At 44.6% G+C, this 13,224-nt stretch overlaps 1 protein-coding gene across 1 annotated transcript in view; it reads left to right on the top strand.

Annotated features, from left to right (window-relative positions):
• The window catches only part of GALNTL6 (polypeptide N-acetylgalactosaminyltransferase like 6), a gene marked incomplete at both ends in the record, with an annotated part of 489,559 nt that overhangs the window by 405,065 nt on the left and 71,270 nt on the right, over positions 1-13,224 (top strand). The window contains 2 exons of the mRNA XM_082482361.1: positions 4,237-4,422; positions 9,676-9,859. Coding sequence (XP_082338487.1) covers positions 4,237-4,422; positions 9,676-9,859 — 370 coding nt within the window. The remainder of the gene's footprint in view (positions 1-4,236; positions 4,423-9,675; positions 9,860-13,224) is intronic.

Below are 13,224 nucleotides of genomic sequence, written 5' to 3'. Positions count from 1 at the left end.
AGGCCCGGCGCACAGCCTGCAAAGCCTGCTGCTGCCCGCGGCTCCCGCAGAATTGCCCCTCGGCTTTAAGGAGTCTCACCTGTGAGAGTATATTGAGTATATTGAGTAGTGCCGGGCTGGCTTTCAGGAGCGGTTCAACGTGAAAGATACGTTTTTACTACTTTTATAAATGGTAGAAAATACTACCGTTTTCTTCAAAACTACTACTGTTCTACTGTCTCTGGCTGTTACTCTGCGTTTGTTTATGCTTTTAGAGATTGGTGAGGTTTGAAACAGACAGTGCCACAAGACATTGCAGGGGGAAATACAATACGAGACCACTATCATATTGATTTAAGTTAAAAAAATCATTGCTTATGGATCCAAAAGGGATTTTTTCCTTCACTTTAAGATATTTTCATTCTCACAACCATATTCGAGTTGGTCATTGAACTTAAATACTTCATGATGGTTTTGTAGTTATTGAGAATTTTTCCCAAATAAATTCCCAAGCTGTCTTCTTGGCCAAATCTCAAAACTAAAGATAGGGTAGGGATTGTCGCTGGCATCCGTTTGACTACGTCATGACTTCTGATTAGGATTATCACTAACGTGGCTGTTTTAACAGATCTGGATAACTTATGTATCTCTAGTAATCCATATACTTTGATTTGTACGTAGACCTGATCTTTTTACGCCACTTGTCTAACTAAGCTCTATAAAATTAACATTTAATACTTTAATAGTTTTGTTTTCTTCCTGATTACTTCCAGATATGTCTAAATGAGGATGGATTTAGAATTTTGTGTGAACAAGAGGTGCAAATTATGTTTGTATACTTCTGCTTTTTTTTGCAAGTTGTTCTTTGAGCGACAAGGAGAAAATAAAAAAAAATATTCAATCATGGGACTAATTGAGTAGATGAAAAAAATTTTAGGGTATGTGATTCTGGCATCAAAATGATGTGCTGGATGTTTTAATGCAGTTCTTCAGAAATCAGATGACACGCTGTCTGAAATGTGTGAAGAGCTATCTGAGAGAGGAGGAAGGTGGTATAGAGAATTCTTGTTTGTTCCACAGAATTTCTGGTATTATTCTGGCCAAAAAAAAATTAAAATATTTAAAATTCGAGAGACCTTTTTTCCTAGGTTTGCAAGGAACCTAAAGCAATGAAAGAACAGTATGAACTACCATTGATTTCACGGAGTTCAAGCTCCAATACAACTGATGACAATCAAATTATATTATTCAGCTCCTTTGTTATTTAGCAATTGATACAAGAACAGAGAAGAATGTATCGTAATATGATCGTTTACATCATCTCTCCCTGAAGTGTTTTCCTGAAGAGATAGGAACTCAGCTGTCAGAATTTGCTCGTTGCAAGATTTGAAAGGAATGAAATTAAGTCCTTTGTATAAGACTGAACTTATTTGGCCCAAGACAAGCGATAACAATCAGAACGCATGAAAAGAGGGCATTTGTATTAGTTTATTTAAACATCAGCGGTGGCCATATTCAAACTGTCTGTGGCAAGGGCCTTACCTTAGCCACTGTGACACCCAACTAGTGACGCTCCAATTCGGGTGTGCCTTGAATTTCTGCGCAGGCAACAGAGAGGCTACCAACGCCACGAACAACTCCGGCTGTCCAAGTAAGGCTCCTGCTTCTCTCCATCAGAGAGATGATGTGCTTCCTTGGTAGTTGCCTTCACATACAAAGATGGAAATTGCCTAAAACTAGGTCACAGGGAGTAGTAAAGCACATAGCCAAATTCAGAGCTGTGTAATTCAGAGCTCGGCTCAGCCGGAGTCTCATCAGTGAACCCACCTCTGAGGAGAGACAGGTGGAGATGGAGGACTTGCACTATAGCTGAGGTGTTGAATGCTTGCTGGTGTAGATGGAGAGCTGTGTTCAGTCTGAGTCACCTAAATCACCTTATTAGTTGTCTGTACAGTGTGCAGCAATGTGGTCTTGCTCTTACTGCAGGGTTCCTGTGCGCTACTCAGTACAAACTTAAGACTTGTGGGTGGAAGAGATCAGAGGGGAAGAGGTTTGATGACCTTCCACAGTGTCTGAGGACTAACAGAAGCTATAGTACCTAACAGATGAGGTTTGATTTACTTTGGGAATATGTAATATCCTGTCACTTTGATAACTGGTTCATTTTTCATGGCTATAAGATGATACAATTTACAACATAGAAAAAAAATCCAGATTGGCAGCCCTAACAGGCTTTCTTATATTACCTGCAAGGTCTTTGGAGCTTTGTTTTTAAGGTCTGTTTCCCTTCTTCTATACTCCTGCGCTTATGGGAATAGCCTCAATGGAGCTCATAAAAACAGGGAAACAGTTTGATAAATATACACTTTAGACAGTCTGGCACGTGGGCACAAAATGATCTGAAGCTTGATTTAACCTCGGCTCAGTCACGATGCTGAGTTGTAGCTGGTGCCTAAAATGAGTCCGAGTGGCACAGCGCCCTTGTGCCCTGCCTGTGGTTGGTCTTACAAAGATCATCATTCAAAGACACAATACACCTCTTGTCATTGTGACTGTCGGGGGCTTGTGTTGGGTTTTTAATCGAGTGCATAAGTAGCAAAATGGGATGAAAAAGGGGATAATTCTTTTACTCTTATTTCAGAATTCAAACCCGGGTATTCTGCCATCACCCACAGAGTAGAAGACAAAAACATGCAATGTTTATCTGAATGTCTGTCTGTATTTTTTTTTTGTCTCAGACTTGGCCTTCGTCACTTGATCTCATACTTCTCCTGGGTAGTGCTATGAGCACAAACCACTCTTTTGCCTCAGCAGGTCTCCAAAGCGCCCGGTTTCTCCGTCCCAAACCCCCAACCCTCTCTGTGACCCTTGCAGGCTGACGTTCCCCAGTCTCAGGCCTCTCCCTCTTCGGTGTCAGCATACATCAGGATTGCTCAGCACAGAGGAGCATCCCATGCAGTACCTTCTCACTACATACCTATAACTGCGTACCACCGTTTCTACTCCTTCCTAGTCTGCAGGTAGATTAGGAAAGGCGTGTGTGTTGGTGGGCTAGGAAGGGAAGGAGCGTGTGCAGGAGGCTCTGCTTCAGTGGAGCTTGATTTCGTTTTAAGGCCAGACCCTCCATTCTCTGCACTGCGACCTGTTTCCTCGTTGTCTTTAGTCTGTGTGTCGGCATTATACACTCCAGAGCACTGCAGAACTGTAGTCCTTCCCGGTAGTCTGTGGCAAACCTCTTGCAGTCTGTCACGACGCAAGGTCTGGACCGAGGCTTGTACTGACCACACAAGTCCAAGGAATTACAGGCTGGTAGAGGAAGCAATCGACTTGGCAAAGCTCTTTCAGTGAGACTTAGCTTGCAACACCAAGCATCGCTAAATGTGGCTTATCACCAGTTTTAATTATTGGAGACTAAGCTTCTCTCTCTCTCTCTCTCTCTTTCCCTGCCAAATGAAATTATCAGATTTTTCCAAAGTAATGAGTCTGACAAGCTGTGCTGTTATACCAAAGACAAAAGATCAGTATTTCTGTTGTAGCTGGTTTTAGGGACATGCAAAACTACAGGGTGCTTGTTGTTGTTGTTGTTTTTTTATGATTCTTAGTATGTGTTTCTAGTCAGAAGAAAAAAAGTTCCCAAAGGTGCTGTTTTCTGATACAGAGAGAGCCAGGTTATGCAGATAAGAGAATCTATGAACTGCTCTATATCTGCAGCTTAATTTTATTAGGAAATCAGCTGTCCGTTTGCTTCACGCTGGTGTCCAACTATTAAGATCTTCCTTCATGTCTGTTTCCCTTCCCATTGCAAGAACCATCTAATGATGGTAGATTAACGCTTACTTTTAAAAATTGCTTTCCACGCATAGTTCTCCATAATGAGTTGATATAGGAAACCCCCTTGGAAAGGCCACTGTTTATAAAGCGGCACGCCAGAATGTTTATCTGGCCTTGGGCTGCAGGAGCCAGAGGATGGATGAATACCCTGCAGTTGTTTTGGCCATGATTATTTCGCGGATGGCAGGTTGCCAGCAGCAACTGCAGTAAAAGGTCCAGAGTGTCAGTGTCTTCCTCCGTGTGATAAAACAGAGAGCATTTGCACTTTCTGAACCACCTCAGAGAGGATCTGCGGCAGATTTTGGAGGACTTGAAGTGACAGGAGATGGAAGTAGATAAGCTGCTTGCAGGTTGTATGCCAACCTGTCCTTCTGTTGGCTCCTCCAGGCCTGGCACCACTGACGCTTTTTTTGCCCTTCTTTCTAGAACATTTAAAAGAGAAGCTGGAGGAATACATGGTCCGTTTTGCCAAAGTGAGGATTGTACGTACCAAGAAACGCGAAGGGCTCATTCGGACCAGACTGCTAGGAGCCTCGCTGGCTAGAGGAGAAGTCTTGACATTTCTGGATTCCCATTGCGAAGTCAACGTGAATTGGCTGCCGCCCTTGCTTAGTAAGTGTCTGAGCGTTCCTCAGCCGTCGAAATCAGAGCATACAGCATAGCCTAAGCATTCGAAGCCATGTCCCCCAACAAGCAGGACACGCACTCTGTAGAAGGGTTTGGAGCTGTGCTGCAGTGTCTGAAGAGTCAGGATGAGAGAGGACTCAGAGAAATGCCAGCAGCTCCATTTTACTGTTCTTGCGACTAAAGAACTGGTAAAATTTTGAAGTATCACTTTTGCCTATTATTAGAGTTACAATTTATTTTATGATTGCTACCACTGAAGACACTGCTAAATCTAGTATTATGCTATGCCCTTACTATACACCTGAAAACTTTTGTTATGCAGTTATTGTACTCCTCCCTAGTCTTTCACATTCCATTAAAAGAGCTTTTGCTGTAAATGTATCCAAGACCTCAGAGTTAAATCCAGTAACAACTGCATCCACAATAGGAAGCTCAGAAAGAATGATTTGCTATTGACGGCTTTGCTGGATTCCAGCTGCAGCTGGCAAAGCTCCATTAGTCAAAGGAAGGGGAAGAATCAATTGTTGTAGTCTCGGATTTCACTCCAGGAAATGATGTCCCCCTTTTCCACACACCTGACTACGTGCAAAGTGCGTATGCTTGGCAAAGTGAGGGCATTTTGGCTGGCAAAACCAAAGAACATTCCTCAGTTTGCTATTAAAGAAATTTGTATTAATTAAAAGAGTATGTCGTAAGTCCACGACAGGGTAAGGTTTCACCGATTAATGGGTATTGTTTCTTGAATTTTGTTACTAGGACTGTTTGGCCACAGAATAAGCTGATAAAGCATTTGCAGCCAAGGCGAGATGCTGTTCTGCTAATGAACTATCACTTGAGACCAAAAAAAAAAAAAAAACCCAGTAGAAATACTAGTAACTAGTTACTCTTCAGAGGAGTAACAAGATAATGGACAAAATTCCAAATTTATATGCTTCCTACCTTCCATTTCAAATTACACATACAGTCTTTCCCCTTGTTACCACTTTGCCCTTAATTACAACATCAGCATTTTTAAAAATGACCTCTGTGCCTTCATGTAAAACCCAAATGGCATGAAGGAGCAGAGGGAAATAAAAGTTTCAACAAGCCTTCCACAAGCAGCCCCAACAAGCAGCTGTTAAACACTCTACATAGAGTACTCTACATATACATACAGCCACTTTCCCTCTGCTTTCTGATTTTGCCCCACTGCGCGTAATACATTGCCACTAATGAAAAAAGTCTCAAGAAGATTCTCATTCTTGCCCTCTGAAATCTTTTGCTAAGTTACTGCCCACGAGACATAAGCCTTCTATTTTGCTAGCTTAGACATGGGAAAATTGCAAGTTGCAAAACTGATTCCTTTTCTTGTTTTCTTGTCTGAAATGAAGGTACATCTAGCTGGGCTTCACCCTATAAAAACTGAAAAATAAAGAGAGTGGTCACAAAGGATCCATAATTGCAGTTAGGTTGCAGTTGGGTATTGGAGTGATGATCACAGTCCTCAGCCACCAGCCAGAAAACTGGAAGGATGAGAGAGACTTCATCAGGGACCGAGTCCCAGTTCTCCTTAGTTCTCAGATGGAATGAGATCTTTCTCGTTCTACATGTAGTAGAAATAGCCATAGCTAACCAGCCAGAGGACCTGGAAATTAATCTTGAGAAAATACTGGAGCCCAGAATCAATAGGCTTTACTTTGAGAGAAAAAGTAGAGCATTACATGAAGAAGAACAGAGAATGAACACGCAGCAAATATATTTAAGGATGCCTTGTTTTTTAAAGTGATGAGAAAACTTTCTCATAACCATTAGGTGGTAAATATTTGCTATACTGCAATCAGATGACGCCCGGCTACTGACAGTAGTAAAGTTAATGTATTTTTGCAAATGTTTATCTAAAGATCTATCTGCTGATTCGCTCAGCACTGCACGTGACAATGTCATTCAAGGAAACCGCAACAGAGGGTATGTTGGGTATTTATGGAAGCCGCCCTGTTTTAGCTCTGGTTGAGTGTGCCGCCTGCAGTGACAAGCGCTCGCCCAGCGCAGGGCAGCCCTGCCCGGGGGGAAGGCTGCCAGCCCCCGCTGAGCGCGGCCGCCCCTTCCGCTCCCCCAAACCGGGTTTTGCGACCTTGAAAGTCAGGGGACGGGGAGGTGGTGAGAAAACCAAAAGCAATCACAGAAAGGCAGTTCTCAGGGTTTTGTAGGTATCTAACTTATATTTTCAGAACTGACTCTCACTTTGCAGACAAAGGCAGAGTGAGTTATTTCAGTGCTGTTGGGTATCTAAATAGCTCTGCGGAGCTGAGCCACAGCTGTTTTCAGGTACAGTCCTTTCTTTGGTTTTCTTGAAAACGGGTGCAAAATGGCTTTGCTTTATTTTCTTTAAGCTTTGGGTTTCTAAACTGAGACAAGCCACTCCGAGATGCCGGCGAGTTTTGCCCGAGGTTGGCGGAGCGGGCAGCTGTAGTCATGTACAAACGCTGCCAAACGCAGCCGTTTGTTCCCCCGCCGCAGCGGAAGGGAGGATGTGGCCTGGGCTCTGGTCCAGTCCGGCGTCCTGGGCAGTCCCGGGTATTGCAGGTAGGAAACCGGCTGAAAGATGCCGGCACAGCTTTCCTGCTGCTGCTGCAGAGCAGCGAGGGGCACGTGGGCGAGAGATCAGTCGTGCGGTAGGCTACCGGAACGAGGTTTCTCGAGACAGACCTTTTTCCTGACCAAGACTTAAAACTCTGTCATGATTAGATCATGCTTAGCAAGTTATGAAGACGCCTGCTAGCTATAGCTGTCCATCTCCACAGCAGTTGTGTCATGCTTTGCTTGCCGGTGGGGAGACTGAGAGTACAAGTACTTACGACAACTTGGATAACAAGAGATAATTTGCTGAGCCACTCAAATGTTTTCACCATCTGTAAGTAGGATTTAAGCAGGAAAATAAGAGTATTTGCAACCTGGAATTGTTACTTTAACCAGGCCAATTGGAAACAAGCACTTGAAATTAACGGGATGTATCTTTCTCTCAAACATAAAATCTATGTTTTTGAGACGGTGATTTATCCAATATTGAAAACTTCTGTTTATTATCATATGTGCACATTCTGCTTGCTGGTAAAAGTGCTAAATTCAAATATGTTTGTATATATTGCTTAAAATTGCTAGGGAGAAAGCTCTGAGCAATGCTCCCTCTTGATCCCATGCTTTCTCTCAAATCTGCAAGATTTTTACATGTACAGCGGTGCTTATCTGTCTGTGCTTCCCTCTATCTGCAGCGTGTGTTCATTGAAATAATGCACGGAAATTTCAGACCAGTGGGAATTTCTGAGAGGATGATGAGTAAAGGCAATGGGAAAGAAACCGTAGAGCGTTTCAGCTGTGCCTTTCAGACTCTTGCGGTAGGAGCCGGTGGGATAACGAGCAGAGGCTGGCAAAGGCAGCAGCGTCTTCACATCCGTAAAGCCATGACGCTAGCTCTCGTGTGAAATGTAAGCTAGCCCTGCAGCCCGTTTTCCGGTTTCCTAAATTTATGTTGGGGCTACATTTAAGCCTGAGAAGTATGTATGAAACTACGTTATTTTAGGCATTGAGGCTGCAAGTTTGATTACTCTGCCTTTTGGTATACACAACTACAAACACCCTGGTTTCTTCCAAAGTCAGGGTCTTCCTGTGTTTCCTCCTCATCTCTAAAACAGTTTTGGGGCTGAGAAGTTCTGCGGGTGCAGACAAGAACAGGCAGGCAAGCATCATCTTACTTGCAAAATTCTTGCAGAGTTGTAGAAATGAAAACTGGGGGTGAGTCTGAGCATTGCTCAAATAATTTTCTCCCTGGCTGCCTCCGCATGTGACCTGGAGATTTCCAATCCTTCAGTCTATTTAAAGGCAGCGGCTTTTAAAGATCAAGAGAAGGATGCTAATGTATTATGAGTCTACCTTTGACCTGCTCCAGCCAAATCAATCCCATTTAGTTTCTCTCCTCCAATCAGTTTAGAAGGGGGGATCAGAGACAGATTATTATAAGCCCTATAACTATTAGCGGGGCCATCACAGGAAAGAGATTATGTAAAAATGACTTTACATAATGATTACAGATAACACTACACAGAATACCAGTGAATGTAATTATATTTGGCAATAACAACAGTAATGCAGCCATTAAGTCTGATACGAGTTTCCTAGAATTTTGTGAGAGCCTGTGCTTTAAATTTATTTCACTATTAAAGGATAAGGATGTAAAAATCTACTGAATCTCTCACTAGCGGTCAGCATTGTTCCCCCATTTGGACAGTCTCTAAGCAACAACTGAGAATAAATATGAAAATTACAGATGTTTTGCTAAAACAATCTTTTTTCTTAATTTCAATCCTTCAGAAGCTTGGAAGCAGCATCTGTATTATTAATAGTTCTTCTACTGTGCTTTCATGCCAACGCAGCTACAAATTTTCCCCGTACTTCCTCATTTCAAACCATTATTCTTCTGCCTAGTTCTCGGATTTGGAATATCTTCTTGGCTTTTCTTTCTTTTCTGAGGAGCTCTATGGGCCTGAGCAATGGGATTCGCCAAAGCAGACTCAGGCCCACCCTGCCATTATACTAGAGATGGGAATTTGATTTAGTCTCACAGTTCTAATTATTTTTGTTTTCAAGCAAAAAGAAACTCCTTTCTTTAGAAAACAGGTGAGGAAGAATAATACTGTGGGGCCTTCTTTATATCTCAAAGATTGGTACAAAAAAAGGGCGCAAGCCCTGTTTTGTTCTTTGTGTTGGAGTTTGCCTTTAATTTGTAAGGTTTGATCTCAAAGCTGATGCACACCAGAGCCGCGGGAACAGCGGCTGAAGGGTTGCGAGGGCTGAGATTCACATTTAGGAACACAAATCTCTCTCGCCGGAGCTTGCCATACACACTCCCCGCAGCTGAAGGAGTGTTTTTACATTTTGCTTGCTGGCTCGTTCCGTAGCTGACAGATTGGGGACAGCTCAGAGTAGCAAAGTGACAGAGATAAAGACGGCTGGACTCCTGTGGGTCTCACAGGGATATGCCTCCCTTTAAAGAACTGTAAATGCTTCTAATCATTGCCCAACTGCATTAAGTCCACTTTAGATAAAGGTTTGATACAGATTTGAAAAATGAAATGATTTGGGGGCCATAGGGAACAAAGCAAGCAATCTTCAAACATCAGAAAACCTGTGGGATTCACTTTGCAGTAATATGATAGATGGCTTGACTAGACGTGCCGTTTCCTATTTTCTACTTTCATTTTTCAGACCAGATTGCACTAAACCACAAAACCATCGTGTGTCCTATGATCGATGTCATTGACCACAATCACTTTGGCTACGAGGCACAGGCGGGGGATGCCATGCGAGGAGCTTTTGACTGGGAAATGTACTACAAAAGAATCCCGATTCCTCCAGAGCTCCAGCGAGCTGATCCCAGCGACCCCTTTGAGTAAGTAGCAATAAAGGGGAGAGTGGGAACACGACGCAGAGCAAGCAAAGAAGGCAACTGTCGCAGAGGAATCCAAGCCTAGAAATTTCCACGTAGGCCACTTTGTACTACTGAACGGTAGGAGAAGCAAAGAGCATCTATACAGGCTTATAAAGCCTCAAAACTAGGGAAGAGATCAGGGCAGCAATCGTAGAACCGTAGGATGGTTTGGGTTGGAAGGGACTGTAAAGCTCATCTCATTCTCCCCCGGCCCCGGGCAGGGACACCTCCCACCAGCCCAGGTCGCTCCAAGCCCCGTCCAACAAGTTGCAGAATTCGCAAGCTGTGCCTGGAGACACACACCTTCCCCTATATTTTCTGGCCCTGTGGTTGTGCATAAAAGAAACAGGCACGTACTTGTGTTTAAATGAAAGTATTGGCATTGGGCAAGGAGCGAATGGGAGTACAGTTACTCTGTTTATTCCACAGAGCTCTTCCTCAGCAGACCGGAGTTTAATGTTTTCTTTGCTGGAGATTGATGCAATAGCTGAGTCCGCATTCCACCGGTGGATGCTTTGTTTATGACTGATGATATTGCTACTGTATATGTATTGCTGTAACTTAAACACAGGGCTGTCAAACCTGAACAGTGTCAGCTGATTTGTAAATAATTTGTGATAAGGCATTCTCTGATCGCAGCGTTGTATAGATCAGCTCATTCACAGGAATGATCTGCTTTTCACAAAGGTACATCCATTTCCCTTTTCTTTTAGTTATTCTCGTGCAAGTATCAGCTAGGATTGATCCACGTGAGCAGGGAGAGGACAGCCAGACAGAGGTGGTTCAGCGTGGCCGCGTCTCCGGGTCTGTCCCGGGGCGCATCCTGCATCCCGGCAGGGCTGGCGCTGGTGCCGTCTGTGGCCCTGGCTGAACGTCCACGCTGCAGGTTTTGGCAGTTTAAAGATTCGGCATTTTCCTCGCCCTGAAACAAAACCTGGAAGCAATAGCAACGGACAACCTGTGTCTCTGGCCCAGACTCTGCACTATTTTGAAGTAATGGATCTGATTCATGCAGAAATTGACCCTTATATCCAGGGAATGACCGGCTCTGTGTAGGGAGAAGTAGGTAATTGGGCCATTCGGTGGGCTTATTTTCATTATTCTGCTTGTTCCCTTTTACTTACCTCCATCTAGGCCCATCACTCTTCATCTTGCATTGGTGTAAGTGCTGATGAAGTGCTTTCCATCAGCTGCCAGTGCGACCGCTCCACAACGCAGTTGCAGCCCGTGCAATCACTTAAGGCTCCGGAGTTGCTCCATTGCTCTTCCACGAGTCTTCCCGGTCCTCTGAGCCGCTGTAATTTCTTGCCGCTTCCTGAAAGTCGCCTGGCACATGATATGGTTTGGTTCAGCAGTCAAAGTTTGTGTGTAAGTAGAACTTCTCTATTGGCAGCGTAGCCAGGGGCTCGCTTACCGGCCGTTTGGCATATTGGGGTTGACGCATGCGCCGCTGGAGGACAGGAGAGGCCTGGAGAGACGGCGCTCGGAGGAGACTTCCTGGAGCAGAGGAGGCTTTGCGCGGTGCAGAACAGCTGTGGCGGTTCTGCGCGAGCTGCTGTGACGATCGGCGCGGCGGCGGCCGGCACCCGCCTTGCCCTGCCTGGACAGATAAAGAGCTTCATGAAGAACAACCTACAGGACAACGCGACCTATAAATCTCTTGCAGTCTGAGCAGTCTTCTCCCCAGGAAGGTGGAAAGGCTTCCTTCCCAGTTCTTAGACAGATCCTTGTTTTCCCCGTCCCGGGACGCGCACCGGGGCGATGCAGCAGGAAAGCAGCGGTGCAGGGGGAGCCACCCTGTCCCTCCCCCCCGCTGGCAGCAGGACCGAGGGCTGGCCGAGCTCGGACAACAGCTCTGCTCAGAAGCACCCTCTGCCCAGGGTGGCGAGGGTGCGGAAGTGTTCTGAATAATCAGTATGAATCTTGCTTAAAGGAGGAATTATTTTCTAACTCAAAGCCAGTGCTGCTTTTCTCCTCGGGCCTTCTCTGTTGACACCGTGAGTTTTTAATACCTTGCGTACAACGGGTATGGTAAACGTCACAAACCACTTTAGATATCAGTAACTTAATTGACCAAGACAGCTTCTATAGAATTAAAGAGACAGAACAGTTTTCCTTTAAGTGCAAATACACTAAAACTAGAAATGGCCTCAGCCAGCACCATAATTATTATGCTACTATTTTGTAAGCAGTAGGGATTTTTTTTTTTATTTAGGTTAAATATTTTACTATTGGTATCCTAATATCTTTATTTCTTGCCAGCAGCATCAGATCTGAGCTGATCCCTAATGAACTGGAAAATTGCCCGAGTTTTTAGTAAAACACCAGCAAATAATGGGTACGTGATGCAAAAACTGTGCTGATGAGCTTTTTCCCCTCGCTTAAAATGCCAAATCAGTGTGTGTGTTAACCAGAAAAGGTCGCATTAGCCTAAGATATAATGTACATAAAAGCAGATCAAACTACAGAAGACCTAGGAGCAGTCACTGTGTTATCTGAACGATACGTGTGCTTTCCAGCCGCACGTGTTCACAATACTGCTGCGGCAGCCGTCAGCAGTGTTTGCCGTTGGCACAACAAGCTGAAGGGTTGCCAGGAAGGCTTTTGGTGTGACAGTAGCACGGAGCTTACTGACCTCCTATGCCAGCTCAGCTGGTGTTTCTGGAACTAATTTTTCCCCACTTTTTGTTTTTTCCCTGTACTCCACTATGGTGGGTGTTTGACAGGTACTCTCCTCTTGGTCACCATCTGCCTGGACACGATCTTTCCGTTCAGAATCCCTCTTGTGAAGAATCTAGGAGTCCTCCTCCATTCATGGTGTGAGCGTGGGCACGGTCGATTGTTCGTACGCCTGCAGTGCAGCTCAGGCAGCATCTCCCCCCTTCACTGTGAGCAGACCCCAGCTTCTCCTGAGGTACCCCACACCCATTCTCGGGCCCTCTGCCGTTGTTCACCACAAGTAGCTCCACACCACGATGTGGCTTGGTGTTTATGACTTTAGGACCGTGTAACACTCTCAGAAGCTTCCAGCCTGCCCAGTGTCAGATTCAGGTACCCATGATGTACCAGCACCAGCCTGGGAGGCACCTGGCAAATTGATAACTGCATTTGGATCGGGCTGCATTCATCTACAACATCTGTCGGTTTGGTTCCCGTGCAGTTTGTCACTGGCCACACCAACTTTCCCGTAGGTTTCACTGAACCGTGCTATAGCCATATAAAATGTATCTTCAGTCAAAGCTCCTGTGTGAATTATTGGTTATTGCTCTATGCTCATTGTAGTGTTTAGGAAAGTTTAACGACTATTCCATAAATGGACCTTGGAG

The sequence above is a fragment of the Vanellus vanellus genome, assembly GCF_965231255.1.
Source record: "Vanellus vanellus genome assembly, chromosome: 4".
NCBI lineage: Eukaryota > Metazoa > Chordata > Aves > Charadriiformes > Charadriidae > Vanellus > Vanellus vanellus.
Note: the sequence above shows the minus strand (reverse complement) of the source record. Positions and strands in the feature narration are given on the sequence as shown.